The 22208-nt window shown below is 39.5% G+C and overlaps 1 protein-coding gene across 2 annotated transcripts in view; it reads right to left on the reverse strand.

Moving 5' to 3' along the window:
- The window catches only part of LOC136239608 (protein arginine N-methyltransferase 5-like), a 69548-nt gene that overhangs the window by 23791 nt on the left and 23549 nt on the right, over nucleotides 1-22208 (reverse strand). For both annotated transcript variants that reach the window (XM_066030373.1, XM_066030372.1), the window contains exons 4-8: nucleotides 21906-22037; nucleotides 18342-18416; nucleotides 18221-18290; nucleotides 7617-7727; nucleotides 7501-7553 (exon numbers count right to left, since the gene is read on the reverse strand). In XM_066030373.1, coding sequence (XP_065886445.1) covers nucleotides 7501-7553; nucleotides 7617-7727; nucleotides 18221-18290; nucleotides 18342-18416; nucleotides 21906-22037 — 441 coding nt within the window. The remainder of the gene's footprint in view (nucleotides 1-7500; nucleotides 7554-7616; nucleotides 7728-18220; nucleotides 18291-18341; nucleotides 18417-21905; nucleotides 22038-22208) is intronic.

Raw genomic sequence — 22208 nt, forward strand, 5'->3', positions numbered from 1 at the left:
TTTGCTGCATTTTTGAATACAGACCATGCCCAGTAATAGAATATCTACTTTACAGTGAAGCTTACCCTTCACTACTGGGTTCTAAACTGCTTAAAGGTATATTAAAAAGCAATGAAATTGTCTTCAAATACATTAAAATGTTGTGAATTCTCATTTCACAACCTTTTCATATATGGGATTTGGGACAGTGATAGTAATTAAAAAGTAATGAATTTGTGCTGAAATCTCATAAAATTGTAAAATATCGCTATCATGCCATTTTCACAAACTATATTGTTGAGTGATAAAGTAATGAAAATGTAATGAATTGTGACTACACAATCATTGGTAATATTTTTACATCATTTTCACATGAAATTGATATACTGAAAATGTAATGATTTTTTGAGTACACCTCATGTCGAACTATAACATGATGAAAGGTAAATGAATTTATTTTAATAAATATTTCATGGGATTTTCATAAAGTACCTACATTTACTCACCACAATGAGTCAGTGGCGTAGTATAAGGCAACCAAGGCAGTACATTGGCCCAGGAAACAGTATGAGTTGAATGAAGAGAGCTTTACTGCAAACGATTGATATTCTAATAGAGCAGTCAGCTCTGTAACAGTCAGGTTTGCCTTGTCTTCTAAAATTTTCTGCCTACGCCTACACTAATAATTATCTTAAACACATTAGAAGCCTACTCAAATAAAATTCAGTACAGGCCATGCTATGGAAATGACAACTCATAAATCACAGATACAGACCAATTGTGAGTATCGTAGCTACTGTCAAAAAGACAACATGGAATTTTTAAGACCTCAACAGTGAAGTATCTAAATCAACACTACAAGAAAGCCAAGGGTAATGATTTATTCTGAAATGACAAATATTTTGAATCTGTTGTAAAATTATTCTACAGTATGTTATACATTATACAGTATGTGTGCATGCACCTTCAGTATTGTACTGACACATTTGATGTATGAACTGGAAAATTTAGATCATGAATTAACAGACATGGAATTAGCAGTAATATTGTCACAGGACAAGAGGTCTTACTAGGACACCAGCTGACTATGAGGACCTGTGAAAGTTAGCATCTATACATGCCAGGAAAGAATTATGGTTAACGGTAGCTATTCTGTGCACCAGCCAGAGATCCATTACTGTACTACAGCCATACTTGTCGGCAAGTTACTAGCTCAGTATACTGTATACACTACCGACAACCTAACAAGTGATAAGTAACAAAAGGGAGGAGGTTGTCCGTTTTCAGAGCATGGTAGAGGACAGCAACCATGCCAGAATACTGACACTCCAGGCAGACACCCCCCTTACAAAAGCTTTATATTGTTGCAAGCCTAATACAGGCATGTATGTGCTGCTTTTTGGCCTGTAAACTGCCTGCTACAGGCAGTAAGATGGTTACAGGCCTGCTAAAGCTGTTATTCTAATATGATTACAGGCCTGTATGGATCACCTAAATGTGCCACAAGCCTGTTGTAAACACTTACACATTTAATAAAATAGGCTACAAGCCTGTAACAGTCCTTTTCTCTCATGAACACAAATGTCAGTCCTGTGTGACTATCCAATATCATGAATCTATAAAGAGAAATATAATAGTATGCTAGCAGGCATGTAACGTGTGTATTGTAAACTGGTAATGAGTTTGTGAAGTGTTCAAGAGCTGTGGCAGGCCTGTGGAAAATAGATTCAGGTCTGATACAGGCCTGTAGCATCTCAATCCCACAATGAAACATAACACTTGTCTGTAACGTTATAAATACAAATTTAAACCCTTGTTAAATAGGAAGCTGGTGTAGTGTATGAGTCAGCATGGTGTATGTGTTAACTGCTATATACTGTACAGGGATATTGGAACATGCTAAGTGGGCCATTAGTGACACTATAATACAGTAACCAGTGGTAACAATAGTCACTATAGCAACCAGACTACACGTATATACCAGCCCTGTAAGAAATCATTTGCAGGATGGATTTATCATGCATCTAACAATGCAGTTTTGTTACATGCCTGACAAATACCATAATATTATTGTGACAGTATGTGATTTGCCTTGCTGGCAGGCCTGTCTGACAATACCGTCACAGGCTTACTTTACTCCTAAATATTAGCAGGTAGGCTTTTCACAAGCCTGTGACTGGCATGTTATCTAAGTACCTGTGTTTTATAGGCCTGTACCAGGCCATTTACAGTAATGCTTTATTGTAAGGGCCTGGCCATAGTACCTGATATTCCTACGCACTATAAAACAGTACGTGAGAAGTTCTTTTTGCCGGGTCTTACACGACACAATTTACAAGGGAAAAAAACTTATACAGCAGTATTAAAACATGCACTAAACCTCGTAGTGTTGTACCTGGCTCTTTAGATAGTATTCTATATAACACCTCCCTAAACAATTGACGTAGTATCATCATTAGCAACAACTGTTATGGCGTAGTTACAGCTGTACAGCGAAGCTGTGTTTGAGACCTTGTCCTGTAACAGTGTGGAACAGTGAATTATATTGACGTAATGGAGACAAACGGCAGCACAGAAGCAACCCTCACAAGACTCTCAGCGAGTGGAACTGCCGGGAAGCTGAGCGGGAAACTGGATGGCAACAACTGAATGGTGCCAGTCACTCTTGCTGACTCTACAGGTATGTTTCCTTTGTATCATTACATTTGTATTAGCCTCTTCTTGTTTATCCCTGGACGGCTATTACTGTAAACTAGTAGTCTACAAGAGTTGCTGCTTTCAGTATATCAGCCCATCCCACCTCAGAGTACGATATACTTCTTCAGCTTGTTATATACGAGTTCAGTCTTGGGCTACCACAGTTCTTTACGTGTTCCTTTCTTCGTGGAGCATGGTGTGTGCTTTTGTATCTGTCATTCATCCATTTAGACAGGTACAGTGCCATGCTGATGCAACTGAACAGTTGGTGGTTGAGAATCATAGTCCATGTCTATTTCCTTGATGCACACTGTAGAACTTTGCCTTGGTCAATTTTTCTATCATGGTGCATGAATGACTATAGACTGGTTTCCATATAGCCACAAACTGTCTGCATTATTGCCTGAGTCAGACTCTACTGTAGCCTGTGACTAGCTGTGGTTGGCCTGTGACTGTACCTGAGATGGATTAACAGTTCGCTACACATCTGTATTTATAGATTTAGCAAAACTGGCAACCTTAATTTGGTACAATCAGCACATTACAGGAGTTTTAGTGACACTCTACAAAATGTGTTATACATGAGGTATCATGCTTGGCTTCTTCGTATTATTGATCAGTGCCTGAGTTTTTGTGCGGTGTTTGTTTCCATTAACAAACTGTCCTGCTGCCCCTGTCAAGACCACGGTAATAATTGCAGGCAATGCACATGCAGGTGGTTTGCTGTTATATAGAAACCAGCTTTATGCCAAGTTTCCAATGTGCTTTGATATCTCCTTACTTTTCATTATTCCATGGTCAATACAACCTGCCCATGTTGGTATGTTCTGCCCATGTTAATCTGTGCAGTGACCGACATATTATACTACTTAGTAATAAGCATGGTAGGAAACTGTTCTCCACATATTTTGTTTCATAGAGAACTTCTTGAGTAGTGGGCCACCAGCACGACATCAGTTAATGTATATCTTTGGTTGGTGTTCATAATACCCATGTCCTGTCTGTAAACGTGCACCTGTCTGCTTGCATTGTATACAGTATATCTAAACTTCATTTCTTAAATTGTTGCTCATTGCCAAGGCTAGGTACTGCTGAAAAGTGGCCCATACTGACGCTAGATGATATTTCGCAATATTCATCTTAATTGAAATACACACAACATAATTACCATACATATTTGCATGATTAAATCCTAAGTGCCTATCAGACTGCACTCCATATTCCATGATGGGTACAAGGAACCACATCTGATATAACCCACAATGGCATTAGCCTGTGAGTGAAATTAAAAATCACTTCATGGTACTTCAGTTGTCATGACACTTGGAGCAACTAGTTATTTTGTCACGGTGTACATTAGTGTATATTTACAAGCTATCTAAATGTTTGTGTATCCATGTCATATACTGCACTTAGTACATGCATGCCTCTGTACCATAGTTACTACTATTCCCATAACCTATAGGTTGCAAAGTATAAGTATTGGACTAATGACTATAATGAAGAGGATTGTTGGTGCTGTGAAAATTTTTGGATAATAGGAAAGAAAAGGCTGTAACTTAGAAGTATATACAATACTGGACGTTGTCCCCTCCCTTCTTTTCGACCAGAAATATATGGGAGATAAAGCTCTCTGTGCATGCAAAGATTCCACTACTGCCCCTTTCAATAGTTTTTGTACCTCCAAAGTAACCAGGGCATGTTTGTCCTATTGGGGGTGGCTGATATGACTGGTGTGGACTGTGGGTAAGTCTATTAAATACCCTTGTACTATTTGCAGGACCCAGTTGTCCTGTGTCAAGATTGCCCAATTCTGTCTGTGGAAGAACGTCCTCCTTGAGAGAGTGCGACAGACTGTATGACTCATGCTGTGCACTAATACCCCAAGGTGTTGAACAGGACCCTGACACTGGTGTAAGAGTAATTGTATTTTGCACATTTAAAAAATTGCCTACTACATGAGTCTTTAGTCATTTCTTTCCAGCTCCTACTGCTTTTGAACGCACAGCCTACCAGCTTCCCCTTCTGCTGGGACCACTTGTTTCCTTTGCTGCCACCCCGGCAGCCCCGGTAGCTCTGTTTCTGGGGGTGGCGCTTTTGAAAGTTTGGGTTGTCTTGGTCTGGGTCTTCTGTATTAGGGCTACAGCTTCCAATCGCTCTTTAGCAATCTCACCAAAAAATTTGGTCCAAACAGGAAGGACTACGGTAGCAAAGTCCTCATCTTTTACCAGCGACTTTAGTTGAGGTGTTGTAGCACTGCTTTCCTCCTTTGAATGGCATTTAATGTTGGGAAGCGTTTCCCAACAATACCAGGGCAGCTCTTATTCCCTGGATGGCCTCAGCCTGGTCTATATCACCTGCATCCACTTTCTTAATAATTGCTGTCAGTGGAGCAGTTGCCTCCAGCCAGAGTTTGTGAGTCTCCTGAGCGGCAGCAACAACTCTTACAACACCCTTGGGAATGGTGGAGGCGATGAAACTGTCTAGCTGAGGTGGTTTTAGCCACTTACAGTCAGGAAGTTCGAGCTTCACCTTTTTCTTAGTTCTGGTAGTGTCATCCATTCTAGTCTTAAAGGCTGCCTCAATAAAGGCGTCGCCCTCTTCAGAAAGTTTAAAGGTGTTATCACCATCATCATCGCTACCAGGGTTTTCATCGTCAGACAAGTCTGACTCATACAGATCGTTGCCTCTTTCGAGGATTGCCACCTCATTCTCTGATAATAGAGTGGCATGACTGGACTTTTCGGTCAGCGGGTTGTTGCCACCAGTGGCCCCGCCCACTGCTTTTCAGTGCCGCCACATCGACCTGAAGTGTCTTCACGCTAGTCAGCAGTTCTTGAAAAAGTCATTCAGTAATCGCATTAGTCTCAGTCATGTCGTCGATGTCGGTCAATCCGTGGAGAAATAACTTGCTGTCAAAGCCAAAGAAAAAACCCGGTCAAGTGGAGACATGTGGCGTTTATATACTTGAACAGGATGATGACGTATTATGACCACTATTTTTGTCACGTGTACTTCAAAATGGCTGTCACATGTCACCATAATTTTACATGTTGATATGGAAACCAAGCCTTCCGAAATGTAATTCCTATATGGCGTAGTACTACACCATCGCTACTCTTAGTTGATGACCTCTCTTGTTTCATTGCTTTTTTCTATGATCCCTACTCAAATATAAAATTTCAACTTTCCCAAAACTCGAATTTTTTGTCTCACTGTCTGACTGACTGACCACAGTTGCAAGCACAGTCACAAGGCTAGAAGCCAAATGAAGTAGCGCACAGACACTATTTCATGTCACAATAACAAACTCACCAGTGGGATGTGCTTTTTGGAGTTCCGATGAATGCAGGCCCTCTACACCTTGTATTTTCAATCAGGCTGTTTGTCTTCCTCATCTAACAAAATCATATCAAGGTGTTAATTTTCCATATCAACACTTTCTTTCAGCAGCATATTTAGACACCACAGAATTATTTCAGAGCTGGATTTCAGAAGCGTTATAGTCCTGGCGCTACTATCATACAGTATGATAGTACTGTATAGCAGGGGCCACAAAGGAGTAGCGAAATAATATCACCCCAAAAACAGTCTCAATTTCCCCTGATGACGATGAGGCAGTATTGGTTAGGTAAAACTAAGCCCAAATAAACTTTCAGATCAACCTAAAATGCTTTCAACAAGTTGCTACAGATATATTTTTTTAATTATTTAACGGAATTCTCTACTGACTGATGCCGTCAGACAAGCGTAACTCGATAACAGCTAAGGCTATGGGCTTGATTTTTTCACTATTCGACGTTGTTTTGGCCCGACAGGTGCCTTTGGCATACTACAGTATGTACAATGCATTCTTCATGGACTTACCAGTGTCCTCCTTTGTCTCCCATTCATCTTTGCTGATAGCGAAAAGTGTTGATTTGGCGATAGCACGTGATGGCTTCCTTTGTAATGGAAATTGTCCGTATTTGTCACGGTGGCTATTTTGATAGCAGACAGAAGTGCTTTTCGAACAGTTCTTGATTTGTACTGCTGTGTAACAGGTTGAACATAGCCGACAATGAAGCAAAATGGATACTTCACTTTTCAGACGATAATTGATTAAGAATCTTCTCAGTAAGTCTAAAGACCCCTATGCAGCACTGCTTGCATACAGAATCACTCCAACAGAATGCTGTTACCGCCCAGTGAACTCCTTGTAAACAGACAACTGCATTCATCAGTTCCCTCTCCCCCACAGTTGAAACCAGCTATCCCTAACTAGTCCGCTCTGAAGAGAAAGAGAAGAATACCATAAAAGGTCAAGTTAATATGATCACCACAGAGCCAGAGAGTTATGTAAGTCCCTGTTACCAGGAGACCATGTGTGGATTACTGATCAACAGAACAGTTAACCATCAACACCACAATGTTATCAAGTTGCAACAGACACAGGAACATTTGAGTAGGCACTTGAATCTAGTCAGTGACAGTTCCACTGAAACAGAACATCCCTCCAGTGGAGACTCTAACAGACCCAAGTCTGATACTACAGTTACTAGCTACTGTATCTTCAGGTGTAGGCATGCAACCTCCCTTGTTTCACTACTTTTTATTTATATGATCCCTAAATTCTAAATTTTTCCTTACACTTGAAATTCCTAATTTTTCCTTCTAGTTGTACTGTAAAATTTGAGGTTGCCCTATTAACAAAGTTTCACAGCATTAGTGCAAAACAAACAAATTGTAAGCTTACTGCTGTCCATACTAGGTCAAATGGAAGACACCAGCATTGTAATCTCAAAATAACCATAATATGTGTTTCTTCAATCTATACATGCTGACCTTGAACAATTTGGTAATAAACACTTGATGAGCTTTAGGGAGGACAGGGTACCCTGAAAATAATTCAAAGTGCTATATGAACATGATCAATATACACATCACTAATAAGCACATACCTTTTTTGTTAAGCAAAAATATATCGGTAGAAAGAATTCCAACTTTAATAGGCTCACCAAGCCAGCGGTCTAGTTCATTTTCTGGTGGTAAATCTTTGCTCACTTCAAGTGCTACATGATTTGTAAGAATTGTGTATATTTAAATCAATCATACCAATTATCAAATTGTGTTAAATATACATACATGTATGTGTTGTAGCCACAGCAACAGTAATCATAAATTCTCAAGGTTTCATATTGTAATGAAAATTCCATGCCTTGCCCCATGATTTAAGAATGGCTCAGGGCATGCAGTGCCTGCAAGCTATTTATAATTAGATGAGGAAGGTGAAGTTGAAATACTATCTACATGTAATTGACTAATTACGGTAGCCATTTTGAAGCACACTTGACAAAAAGAGTATTCATAATACGTCATCATCCTGTTCAAGTATATAAATGCCACATGTCTCCACTTGACCAGCTCTTTGTAGATGCTGACTCCGTGAATGTGTGAACCATGCAAGTATGAGGTGTGGTCACTAATAGATCAGTGTGAATATGCAGCAGACTCAATCTACACTTGAGGAAAAAGAAACAAATACATACAAGTTAAGATATACGTGCAGGGGGGACCCAGGGTGGGACATGTTGATATTTCAACTTCACCTTCTTCATGTAATTATAAACTTCTTTCAGATCTGAAAAATCCAACTATCTGTTTTTGTCATGGATTGGAAAACATGAACCAGTTACTAGTTGCTAGGTGGTTACGACCCTGCCTCCAAGAAGCAGGCATTGATACTAACACTTTTAAAGCTCATTCAGTTAGAGGAACAGCATGTTCAACAGCTGCTTGGTCGTGTCTCACAACAGCAGACATCCTCAATGCAGCAGATTGGTCCAACAAAAGCACCTTCCAACTATTCTACCACCGAGAAAACAGGACAAAACAACGTTTGGGTCAACTGTCCTGTCATCTGCTAGCACTTCAAACTTGCATGTTGATATGGAAACTGAGCCTTCCGAAATGTAATTTAAGAATGGCTCAGGGCATGTACACTGTAGTACCTGCAAGCTTCTGTACATTCCTCAAATGTTTTCAGAGCCCTCACTGGACACAATAATTTATCCATTACATAGGAAGGGAAGAAAAACTCCTTTACTGGCTTCACTGAGTGACTCTGCTTTGCCAAGCGTACAGGTCGGAATATTGCTCCTTTAGATGTGTATGTCCGGGATCAAATGTCCAATTTGGACAGATCAGCTGATCTGGAAGGGCGAGTGTGAGCCATAAGCATGGCTGCTTTAATTGACATCCACTTTAGAGACTGTGTGTTATTTTTTCCCAACTGCTTAATGAAGCGCAATACTGACCCAACATCCCAAAAATGAGAGTACTAGATAGCTTTTCCCTTTCATTACCCTGCAAACTAGTGAGCGTTGTCCTATACTCTGCCCTTCCACTCTCTCATGGACTGATGATATAGCTGAACGGTATGCATTCAGAGACCTATATTGGTATTCCTGGGTTTTAAAAAGCTCTGCTAGAAAATTAACTACATCTTCTACAGGTCCAGCAATGGGATTTCTATTCCTTTGCTCACATCAACTACCCCACTTTGCAAAACTGTGAGTTGTAACTACTGTTGGTTTTGTCTCTCCATGAGGAGAGCAACAAGTCTGAAGCCTGTGTAGAAATTCCTTGTGAAGCAAAGGATTCCCTGAGATGGGCCATGCAACCAGTTTTGGCACTCCCTGTTTGGTTGGGTTCAAGATTAGATCTGGGATGCTTGGAAGTTGGCGGGAATACTCCTCCAGCATTTCAAGAAGCAGACGAAACCATGATTGATATGGCCAGAGTGGTGTCACCAGAACTACTCTGGCTTGTTGTCTCTTTATCTGACTCAGACAACAAGAAATCAGGCACCATGGGGGATTGGCATAACCCCTTGCTTGAGTCCAGATTTGTGTGAAGGAATCTATTGCTTCTGCTTCCAGGTCTGGCTTCCAGCTGTAGAAGCGGGGTAGCTGTTTGGTTAGCCGTGACACAAATAAATCTATTTGGAGAGGACCCACTGATTGCTGAATTTGTTGGAATACAGATTACCCTGGATTCCATGTCTGCCACCTTGTTGAGAATGCCAGGTAGGTGCTCTGCTTGTAGTGATATCCATCTCTGGAGACACCATTCCCATATTTCCAGAGCTACGTTGCACAGTTGAAATGAGTGCGTACCTCCCCTCTGGTTGATATAACTCACTGCAGAGATGCTGTCCATTTTCAGAAGGACAATGCCTGTTTGGTTTGTGGTAAAGGTTTTGAGGGCCAGAAAGGCTGCTGAAAGCTCCAGGAAGTTGATGTGCTGGTTGCTTCCTGTATTGACCAACTCCCCCCTGTACTGGTGTCCCCACACTTCGCTCCCCACCCCTGGTGTGAGGCATCTGATTCTATGAGCATCACAGGTTGTGAGGGATAGATTGGTGCTTCCATAATCTGTCTGTCTAGTGTTTATCACCAATTCAGATCCCTGATCATCTCGCTGATCAGAGTTATTTGAGAATCGTACTTGTCTGAGTATCCCAGGGAGTTGCTCTCAAGAATCACCGAGTTGAGTGCCTTCTGTAGAGCTCTGTAATGTAGTGGAGCTTGTTTGACAGCTGTGGATATTGTTACAGCTTTCCCTATGAACATTACAAGTTCCCTTGCTGAGATTGTTAGTGATTTTAGGAGTTTCATTGCCTCTGATGTACCTTTCTGCCCTTCTCCGATGGCAAGATAATTGTCAATGTGTTGAATTGACTTGAAACCCCAGAAATTCTATTAGCTGAGTTGGGGCTAGCAGGGATTTCTGTGTGTTCATCATCAGCCCCAAGGACTCGAACAACCTGTATAATAGTGGTGCCATTACCTCTAGTTGGTCGTTCAGATATACTTTCAGGCGCAAGCCCATCTGCCTTAACAGGCCCACCACTGGTTTCAAGGTTTTGGTAATTACACTCGTGGTGCAGATGACATGCCAAAGTGGAGACTCAGAAACTTGTAGCGTTTCCCTACACAGACAAACTGGAGGTAGCGCTGGTGACTCGGGTGTATGAGAATTTGGAAATAGGCATCTTTTAGATCCATTTTGATCATTCAATCCTCTTGTTGTAACAGATCTGGTAGGAAATATAGACCCTCCATCTTGAAGTGCTTCACCTGCACAAACTGATTTAGAGTCTTCAGATTTATTACTGGACGTTGTCCCCCTCCCTCCTTTTCGACCAGAAATATATGGGAGATAAAGCTCTCTGTGCATGCAAAGATTCCACTACTGCCCCTTTCAATAGTTCTTGTACCTCCAAAGTAACAAGGGCATGTTTGTCCTATTGGGGGTGGCTGATATGACTGGTGTCGGCTGTGGGTAAGTCTATTAAATACCCTTGTACTGTTTGCAGGACCCAGTTGTCCTGTGTCAAGATTGCCCAATTCTGTCTGTGGAAGAACGTCCTCCTTGAGAGAGTGCGATAGACTGTATGACTCATGCTGTGCACTAACACCCCAAGGTGTTGAACAGGACCCTGACACTGGTGTAAGAGTAATTGTATTTTGCACATTTAAAAAATTGCCTACTACATGAGTCTTTAGTCATTTCTTTCCAGCTCCTGCTGCTTTTGAATGCACAGCCTACCAGCTTCCCCTTCTGCTGGGACCACTTATTTCCTTTGCTGCCACCCCGGCAGCTCTGTTTCTGGGGGTGGCGCTTTTGAAAGTTTGGGTTGTCTTGGTCTATGTCTTCTATATTAGGGCTACAGCTTCCAATCGCTCTTTAGCAATCTCACCAAAAAATTTGGTCCAAACAGGAAGGGCTATGGTAGCAAAGTCCTCATCTTTTACTAGCGACTTTAGTTGAGGGTTGAGGTGTTGTAGCACTGCTTTCCTCCTTTGATGGTATTTAATGTTGGGAAGCGTTTCCCAACAATACCAGGGCAGCTCTTATTCCCTGGATGGCCTCAGCCTGGTCTATATCACCTGCATCCACTTTCTTAATAATTGCTGTCAGTGGAGTATTGCCTCCAGCCAGAGTTTGTGAGTCTTCTGAGCGGCAGCATCAACTCTGACAACACCCTTGGGAATGATGAAACTGTCTAGCTGAGGTGGTTTCAGCCACTTACAGTCAGGAAGCTTGAGCTTCACCTTTTTCTTAGTTCTGGTAGTGTCATTCATTCTAGTCTTAAAGGCTGCCTCAATACAGGCGTCGCCCTCTTCAGAAAGTTTGAAGGTGTTATCACCATCATCATCACTGCCAGGGTTTTCATTGTCAGACAAGTCTGACTCATACAGATCGTTGCCTCTTTCGAGGATTGCCACCTGTTTTATTACTATTCTCTGATAAGAGTGGCATGACTGGACTTTTCGGTCAGCGGGTTGTTGCCACCAGTGGCCCCACCCGCTGCTTTTCAGTGCCGCCACATCGACCTGAAGTGTCTTCACGCTAGTCAGCAGTTCTTGAAAAAGTCATTCAGTAATCGCATTAGTCTCAGTCATGTCGTCGATGTCGGTCAATCCGTGGAGAAATAACTTGCTGTCAAAGCCAAAGAAAAAACCCGGTCAAGTGGAGACATGTGGCATTTATATACTTGAACAGGATGATGACGTATTATGACCACTATTTTTGTCACGTGTACTTCAAATGGCTGTCACATGTCACTGTAATTAGTATTACATGTTGATATGTACCATGAAACCATCTAACTTCTAAGCCAAATTCCAAGGTACATATCTTATAAACCCTGGCTGGCCATGGTACATTTAAAATAAACCATGGCTGAGGTAATGTTTTTTGTTTTTATAAGAATCCTGGCAGTATTCGATAGTGGGAGTTTATTATTACTTACGTGATAAAAACCATGAACCTGATTTTGCATTCTACAGCACTCATACGAAGGCGATTCGACACCCTTACCACCCTATGAGTTGACAAACAGAAGTTTAAGGTGAGAACTAGTGTCATGGTTAATTTACAATCGCGTGTCCGCGTGTTTGATTATGTACCATGCCCCCTTTTTGTATATCACGAGGTAACCACTCTACAGCGAAGCTTACCCCTTTGGATGTTTAGAAAACATTGTAAACAGTGATTAAACAATGTAGCAACTTTGAAACACTTGTTAAATCGCAAAATTGAGTGTTTCCGTGATATTCATAGGATTTTCCCGTTTATGTTAACAAACGTAACTGCAACGTTACTTGCTGCTGACCCATAATCGAATTTTACAAGACTCTCTATATAATAATTTCAGCGGGTTGCCTCGTATTGGCTTGGCTGATTAGTCGCCCACCACAGTAGGCTATTAGCCTACATGGTACATATCAGTTGTATCACGTGCCCTCGTGATTTGCCTGATATGTACACCCACGCTCATATGTACACCCATATGATACAACTATTACATGGAAACCGAGCCTTCTGAAATGTAATTCCTACAAGTGCAAGAAAAAATTAGGAATTTTCCATATGAGTAGGGACTGCAGCAATAAAAAGCACTGAAACAAGCCGCTGAGACAAAACACAACTGAATGATTGCATTTTAATCCCTACTTTAACCATACATCATAGCAGGCTAAAATAGGGATTAAAATGCAATCATTCAGTTGTGTTTTGTCTCAGCGGCTTGTTTCAGTGCTTTTTATTGCTGCAGTCCCTACTCGTATGGAAAATTCCAAATTTTTTCTTGCACTTGTTTGTGTACTTTTTTTTGTAAATTTTTATTCAATAACCGTATTTAGATATTCACCCCCCCCTGCAATTTTCGAAATACACAGCTAAACATTCCTAAGGATGCGGATTTTTAACAAATCGCTTTAAACAACACATTACCCACAGAAGTATCTTTTCAATTGTTTTATAGTGTGTCTACAGTATTATTTTCCACTAATTCCCTCAACAAAGCCTCAGGGCTGCTCTTACTTTTAGTTCACGTAAGAATGGGTCACGCCCACTTTCTATACGACGAAATACGCAAGTCTATGAGGCCTACTACAGTGTTTTTCAGTTGTAGTACACCTGAAAAGTGCTCTGGGGAAGCTACCCATAGAGTCTGTAGAGAGGCGCCATATACAACTGGTTTTTAAACTTGGAAAAGAAACCACCTTCGAGCCAAAGCAAACACACTCTAATCCTTACGCGTGTAGTGGCGATGTTGTACAGGCAGAACCATATCCCGAGGTGCATCCCAACATTAAAATCACATGCTTGCTTCAATTATGCTACATGTTTACTCCAATATGTTGGGGCACTGTGGTGTGCTTTGATGGAAGCCGTACCCATGAGAGATGGCCACGATAAAGAAGGATCAAAGATAAAACAATAAGACAGTAGCGCACACATCGTAGGTATTTAATATTGTGAAAGGTTTTTTCTCCACAAAATTTGAAGTGTTTCTGCTAAAGAAGCAAAGCTGTAGCTGTAGCCAGCTTTCCGCTACGCTTGACTGAACACATCAGTGAGGCAGGCAGTGAGGCAGGCAGTGAGGCAGTAGAAAATTTGCTAAAATAATTTTTTTATTTCGTAGCACCTCATCGGAAACGTTTCGGGTCATTCTGAAGACACACTTGGGCTTGTTTATACCTGACCAATACTGTGAAATAGCTGTGAAGGATTTCTGAAGATGATTTTGGGTAGATTTTTCTTTGTGGACCATGCCCACACCTTCATCGTCCCTACTATACAGTACTATCAAGAGTTAATAATACTGTATGATATGGCATAGTACTACACCATCGCTACTCTTAGTTGATGACCTCCCTTGTTTCATTGCTGTTTTCTAAGATCCCTACTCAAATATAAAATTTCCACTTTTCCTTACACTTGTTCAGAAAGTGATGGATACCAGCTTCACATTATGTCGTTTGTGTATATTGATACAAAACCAAAACAATGATGTGAGCATCAAACAGTGAAAAAGTCAAGCCATAGAATTAACCACACAGTCAACTTATGCTTGGCATCAGTTAGCTAGTTAGTTGAAAATTCAGTTGTACAGTAAATGGGAGATTTTAAATTTACATAGAAATTTGTCGGAAGGAAAGCTGTTGTGAAAGAAAAGTGAGGCTGGTTTTGGAACAAGAAAGCCCACACCTCTAATACAGCACTACTGTACTACACTATGTATCAAATGGTACAGTAGTACCGTTAGAGCTGGGCAATATTTCAATATATTGTGATATTGAACTACACAAAGTGTTGGGACTAACGCGCTACTTATGTAACGCATTACGTAATATTATTACTTTTGTGGTAACAAAGTAATATAACGAAATACGCTACAAAAACAGGTAATGTTACTTTACTTGCAAATATAACGTGTTACCTAAGTAATATAGTTACTGTAACAAATCTAATATTACGTAATATTATTACTAAAAGTAACGAAGTTACTAATCTCGTTAGTAACCCACTGAGTAACGCCTAGCCACAATGAAGTAATGAAGCCTACTAAGTGAGGCTTATTCACCAGCTACTTACTTATATCAAGACTTGCACATTGTCCAACAACGCAATCGTGTCACGTGATAAGGTGGTAGTTTCACACGTGACAGCTTAAGGCTATTGACACAAAGTAATATAATATGTAATATTATTACAGTTACTTTATTTTATGGGTAATATGTAACTGTAACTAAATAGTTCAGCTGCAAGTAATATGTAATATGTAACTAGTTACTTTTAAAAGTAACTTGCCAAACACTGACTACACAATATATCGTATAGAGGTAAATTATAGAGCCACAATAATATCGTCTAGACAATATAATCGCCAATATCGTCTATATCACCTGGCTAGTGGTTGTGTTTCCCGCAGTTGCTATATATCTACAAGGAAAGGTAATTCGATTATGGGCAAATTCAGCTGTTGTCTGGCACCATTTCACATTCTATGATATAATATGATCAAGAGTAAATATTGACTATTATTTACTCTTGATATGATGCAATGTGCTATGTAATGTTACTAGTCTCACTGCTTGACAAATCTAATTATACTCAATATTTAATCACATCGAGAATATAAGCTTGTCAATATATCGAATAGCCTTATTTTCAGCATCGCCCAGGACTAAATACCGTTTAAGTAGGGATCACACAAAAATTTTGAGTGCCACCCAAAATTCCACCTTTGAAAATCATCCTAGAGACATCATTACTCAAAGAAAATCACCTTTATGGATAGTAATAGTCCATATATATAATACAGCATAACAAAACACTTATAGATTGCCAGATATAGAATTTTAAAAATTTCCCAAAACTTGAATTTTTGTCTCACTGTCTGACTGACTGACCACAGTTGCAAGCATAGTCACAAGGCTAGAAGCCAAATGAAGTAGCGCACGGACACTATTTCATGTCACAATAACAAACTCACCAGTGGGATGTGCTTTTTGGAGTTCCGATGAATGCAGGCCCTCTACACCTCGTATTTTCAATCAGGCTGCTTGTCTTCTTCATCCAACAAAATCATATCAAGGTGTTAATTTTCCATATCAACACTTTCTTTCAGCAGCATATTTAGACACCACAGAATTATTTCAGAGCTGGATTTCAGAAGCGTTTCAGTTCTGGCGCTACTATCATACAGTACGATAGTACTGTATAGCAGGGGCCACAAAGGAGTAGCGAAATAATATCACCACAAAAACAGTCTCGATTTCCCCTGATGACGATGAGCCAGTATTGGTTAGGTAAAACTAAGCCCAAATAAACTTTCAGATCAACCTAAAATGCTTTCAACAAGTTGCTACAGATTTTAAAAAAAATTATTTAACGGAATTTTCTACTGACTGATGCCGTCAGACAAGCGTAACTCGATAACAGCTAAGGCTACGGGCTTGATTTTTTTTACTATTCAACATTGCTTTGGCCCTACAGGTGCCTTTGGCATACCACAGTATGTACAATACATTCTTCATGGACTTTCCAGTGTCCTCCTTTGTGTCCCATTCATCTTTGCTGATAGCAAAAAGTGTTGATTTGGCGATAGCACGTGATGACTTCCGTTCGTAACGGAATTGTCCGTATTTGTCACGGTGGCTATTTTGATAGCAGACAGAAGTGCTTTTCGAACAGTTCTTGATTTGTACTGCTGTGTAACAAGTTGAACATAGCCAACAATGAAGCATAATGGATACTTCACTTCTCAGATGATAACTGATATAACTGGGACGCATGGCACCATTTCTTTCTTTCAGTATGCATGGATTGTAGAGGTGTTTTTCGAACAGTTCTTGATTTGAAATGCTGCGTAACAGGTTGAACATAGCTGACAACAAAGTGTAATGGATACTTCACTTTTCAGACAATAATTGGGGTGGGCGGTGCCATTTCAGATACGGTATGCGTGGGTTCACCAGTCATAATAATTATTTACAAAAAAAAGTCAAGTACACATAAAAATTTATTTTCAACTAGAGTAGGGAGCATAGCAAATTGATAAAAAGTACTGAAACAAGCTGGAGTAGTACACGATATTAAAACAATAAGAAATGTTATATCCCTACTGAGCATTTCTGTTATGGTATCTTGTAGCACAGTAGGGATATAACACTTCTTATTGTTTTACTGTGATTTAATATCATGCACTACTCCAGCTTGTTTCAGTACTTTTTATCGATGTGTTATGGTCCCTACTCTAGTTGAAAATTACAAATTTTTCTGTGTACTTGTATATAAGAGGTATACTAGCTAGATATCTGCAACTTCACGATTGGGATCCTGTTCGCGATAGGTTCACGACCACACCAATCAAATAAAAATCTAGGTGGACTAATATTAGCGAGAGTACAGATACCACACCTCTTAACAATCTAGCTACAGTATTTACTTAACATTAAACAAAATGACCCACACCCCTTAATGGTCTAGCTAGCTGCACACCCCTTGGCTGACTCGCGATACTCTAATACAACAGCCACTCTAATATAACAGTCATGTGTGATATTCTAATAGAACAGTCACAATTTAAGTTGCACTGTAACTAGTTGTGCAACAACAAAAAACTAGTATCTTAAATAAAATTGTTAATTTAAAATGGATGAAGTAGGGATCTATGCAATAAAAAGTAGTGAAACAAGAGATGAATGATGGTATTACAGCATAGCTCTGCATGAAAGTCCCTACTTTTTAATTGGCACATTAGCTATAACAATTATTTTGTTCAATGCCAAAGCAGGAACTTCCCAACGAGCTATATTGTAATACCATCATTCATCTCTTGCTTCACCACTCTTCATTGCATAGATCTCTGCTTCATTAAATTAACAATTATTTAAAATACTAATTACAAATAACATTTTGTCAATTACATGTAGACTATGAGAGTCTCTCCAAGTCACGACATGTTAAAAATCTAATTATCGTACTCATAAGATCATTGCAAATTGTCAGGTATTTTATAAATGAATCATTATAGCACACAACTAGTGAATTAATCTCACACTGATGTTGAAGCAGCACAGCAACAATTACTCTAATAGAACATACAGTTTGTTTAATGTGTTTATGGTATGAACTCTTCATAGCACACTGCATTTTTTAACACAAAAAAATTGCACAGAAGTAATATGTATGGGCAAAACCTTACCAAGTCCAAGCATCTTGTGATTATCACAAAGTGAACGAAATATATTCCACCACTCCCATGTATCCTCAGCCTATAGAATAATACACATGGGCATATCACTGATTTGGGAGAACTTTTTTACCTGTTCTTCATCTTTGACAGTATTGATATAGTCTGTACAGTTTTTTGGAGACATCATAGGAACCTGAATCCAAATCTATAATTTACAAATACAAATGACTACTCTACTAGTATCTGTAGCAACAATCACATTAACATGACATGAAAGAGTTGTAACATGGACACAAGTGATTTGCCTGATATATATGTACACAAGCATGAGGGCTGCAGGCCTGAGAACGAGTGTGTATGTAAGTGCACATGTTACATCCAACATGTTCCACTTGGCTCACTTTAAAGTATGGAAAACATCTGTCATGCTTCACGAGTGTACAGTTTTAATGATTGAAATGGACTTTCAATTATATACTGACTTGTTTAAAACTTATGAACATAGCTCATATGAATTTTGATTGTGGATAACCTACGTACATAAATAATGACAATTAAGGTGTTACTGAGGCTGACCATGAGTGTAACGACATGAGCATGCAGAAGAATTGGTCATGGGTGCATAATAAAGCACAGAAACCAACACAAAAGCTTATAATGATGTGTTGTTGTTTTTCTGTACTACTTAAAATAGCTATGAATAGAGGTGTACCGATATAAACAATATCACCATCAGTATATTAGCAATGTCAGATATCAGTTTAAAAGTTGACTTTTAAGCAGATATTTTACTTAAGAACTATAATTGCAGTGTAGATCTTAAGGTGACATGCATGACTTTGCAGCAGTATTGGTACAGAAGAGTATGAACCTTGACTAAGCCTTGTATGATGTCCAAGAGTTCCCTATAATTAAATAATTGGACCAAACTTTCGCTTACACACCTTTTTATCACCACCATTTTCACGACATTTTTGCTCCAAAAGCTTTTGGAAACCGCTTATCTGGATTCTCAGTCAACTGAACTACGGAAATGACTGCTCTATATAATAGTTAGAAACCAAGACCAAGGGAACTAAGCAATTTAGTAACCCCAATGGCCTGAGGCTGTAGCGTCCCAAGCACAGCGAGTGCACTACTACGGGCCTGAGAGGTTACTAAATCTCTTAGTTCCCATTGGTTGCAGTGTCTAACTTATTTAGACTATGGTACTGTACATACCTTTATAGCCAGGGCATGAGTGTAGGGTGAAAGAGCAATGCAGAATAGTGGAACAGTTTCTACCTGAAGTCCTTACAGTGCCCACAAAATAATTATTCAGCCGGTAACCAGAGTAACGGCTAGAGCTGCAGTAGATATGCCACTTGGTCTACTATTTGTCCAGAATTATTTGCGGAACACGGAGAAGAAGAGTATTATAGTATTATCAAGTACTGCCTTTCGTGTTATAATTATTTATCATACAAAGTTGCATTTGCTTGAGGGCAGGTTACCAAATGAGCATGTGTAGGTGACTAAATGAGCATGTCACGTTATTAAGCGATTTATACACTGTGTACCATAGTCTAATAGAGTACAGTGACTCTGGGGTACAGTAGTTGAAGAATACTGATACTTTTACCAAAGGTAATTTACACAGTTTCGGAGATATGGACTTTTCAGACGTATGGACCACCCCTGGTCCCAGACAACTGAGGTTCCACTGTATATGAATGATGTAGCTATTACAACATAGATCCCTACATTGGCATGTTACTGCCAAAGTAGGGATTTTGCCTCATGGTCATGTTGTAATGGCTAGTATCATTCATATAACTACTTTTTATCGCTAGGACCCTACATCAGTTTTAAATTAATAGTAGGAAAGATAACTTTCATTAAATTAAAGTAAAGGTGAATGAAATGACAGGCAGGTGAATGAAATGACAGGCAGATGAAAGTATGGCCTTCATACACACAATGTAGAACGGCTAGTGCTCTTTCCTTACTGAAAATATTACTGATAACACTTCAGGGTTTTATACAGTACTTCACCTTTCTAACCCAAGGGAAAGAAGATAAATCCTTTAAACAATCTAGGACTACAGATTCAAATAATAACCATGGTGTTTATTCAAGGGCAGTGTTTACGCTCTACCTTTAACAGCATAGTGCGGCTACTATTTAAAAGCGGTGACTATTAAAGGTGCACCACTTAACTAAGAAAATACAGCAGTTTTACTTCTGTTTCCTTGTTAATACATTCCTGAGCACTGACAGTAGTGCTATATGGCCTTTCTTCCCATTGTGACAGTGGCACATCACAACTTACACAAAATTATAACCTCAATCAAATATTTCATCACATGTACAGAGTACACAGGTTCTAATAGTTCTTGCAAAACAAGAACTTTAAAGCGGAAGTCACGTGTATATAACAAGTGCACAAAAAAATTTGCAATTTTTAACTAGAGTAGGGACCATAGCACATCGATAAAGTACTGAAACAAACTGGAGTAGTGCACGATATTAAATCACAGTAAAACAATAAGAAGTGCTATATCCCTACTGTGCATTTCCATTATGGTATCTTGACTCTGAGTGCAGTGGGTTGTTTCAGTACGTTTTATCAATTTGCTATGGTCCCTACTCTAGTTGAAAATTCTAATTTTTGTGTAATTGTTTGTTAACTTTCTTCTAAAATAAAATTATTATGACTGGTGAACCCACACATACCACATCAAAAGAAAGAAATGGCACCATACCCCCCAGCTACAAATGATCGTCCGAAAAGTGAAGTATTAATTATGCTTCATTGTCAGCTATGTTCAACTGTTACACAGCATTACGAATCAAGAACAGTTCGAAAATCACCTCTGCAATCAAAGTAGCCACTATGAAAAATACAGATGATTTCGGGAAGCCATCATGTGCTACCACCAAATTGACACCTTTCACTGCCAGCCAAGATGAATGGGACACATAGGAGGACACTGGTAAGTCCATGAAGAATGCATTGTACGTACAGTACTGCGGCACCTCTTGGGCCGCAGTACCAAAAGGCACCACTTGGGCCGAAGCAATGTCAAACAGTGAAAAATCAACCCCATACCCTTAGCCATTGTCAAGTTACGCTTGTCTGAAGGCATCAATTACTCAGTCAGTCAGTAGAAAATTCCGTTAAATAATTTAAATTTAAATTCTGTAGCAACTTGTTGAAAGCACTTTGGGTCAATCTGAAGGCTTGTTTGGGCTGCCTCATCATCATCAGAGAAACTGGTTTTGGGTGATGTTTTTTGTGGGCCACACCCACACCTATGTAGTCCCTTTTGACAAGGAGCCTGTGCTCTAGAATAGTTTCAAAACTCTATCTGTGCATATTTAAGTTATTAGCTATCTTAGCATAGGACGTGCTTTTACTATTTTATTCTCCATCTGACTGTAAGCACTAAAACAATCAGGTTCACACAAAGCCATACAGTAACTCTGCAGCAGTTCAAGTGATTAACCTGCAGTGGCACCAAAGCAACATTCAAAAGATTACAGTGTGATTTGATTGGCTAAACTGACTGCAGATGACTTCCACTTCAAAATTCTCATCGCGCAAGAACTATTAGAACCTGTGTATTGCTCAACACATATACAAACACACATGTACGAGCACATGGCAAAGCACACATACACTCTACACAAATGCACAGTAAAGACTTCTTACCGAAGCACACATCCTGGTGTTCAACAACTGATAGACACACCGAGCAAAATTCACACACTTTATAGTCTTCAACTTCATCATGATAGCAGGAAGACTGAGATGGACAGCATATTTCATTTCTTCCATGAAAGCCTACCATGCAACAACAGTAATGCATCAAATATATCTACGTAGACAATATTACTATTAACTAACCAAGTACTCTAAGTACTAATAATCCTTTATTACAGTGTAACAACTAGTAAGGTATCCTGGTTTCCATGTAACATGTATGATAGGTGTACATACTAAGCAAAATTCATG

The sequence above is a fragment of the Dysidea avara genome, chromosome 11 (assembly GCF_963678975.1).
Source record: "Dysidea avara chromosome 11, odDysAvar1.4, whole genome shotgun sequence".
Classification (NCBI taxonomy): domain Eukaryota; kingdom Metazoa; phylum Porifera; class Demospongiae; order Dictyoceratida; family Dysideidae; genus Dysidea; species Dysidea avara.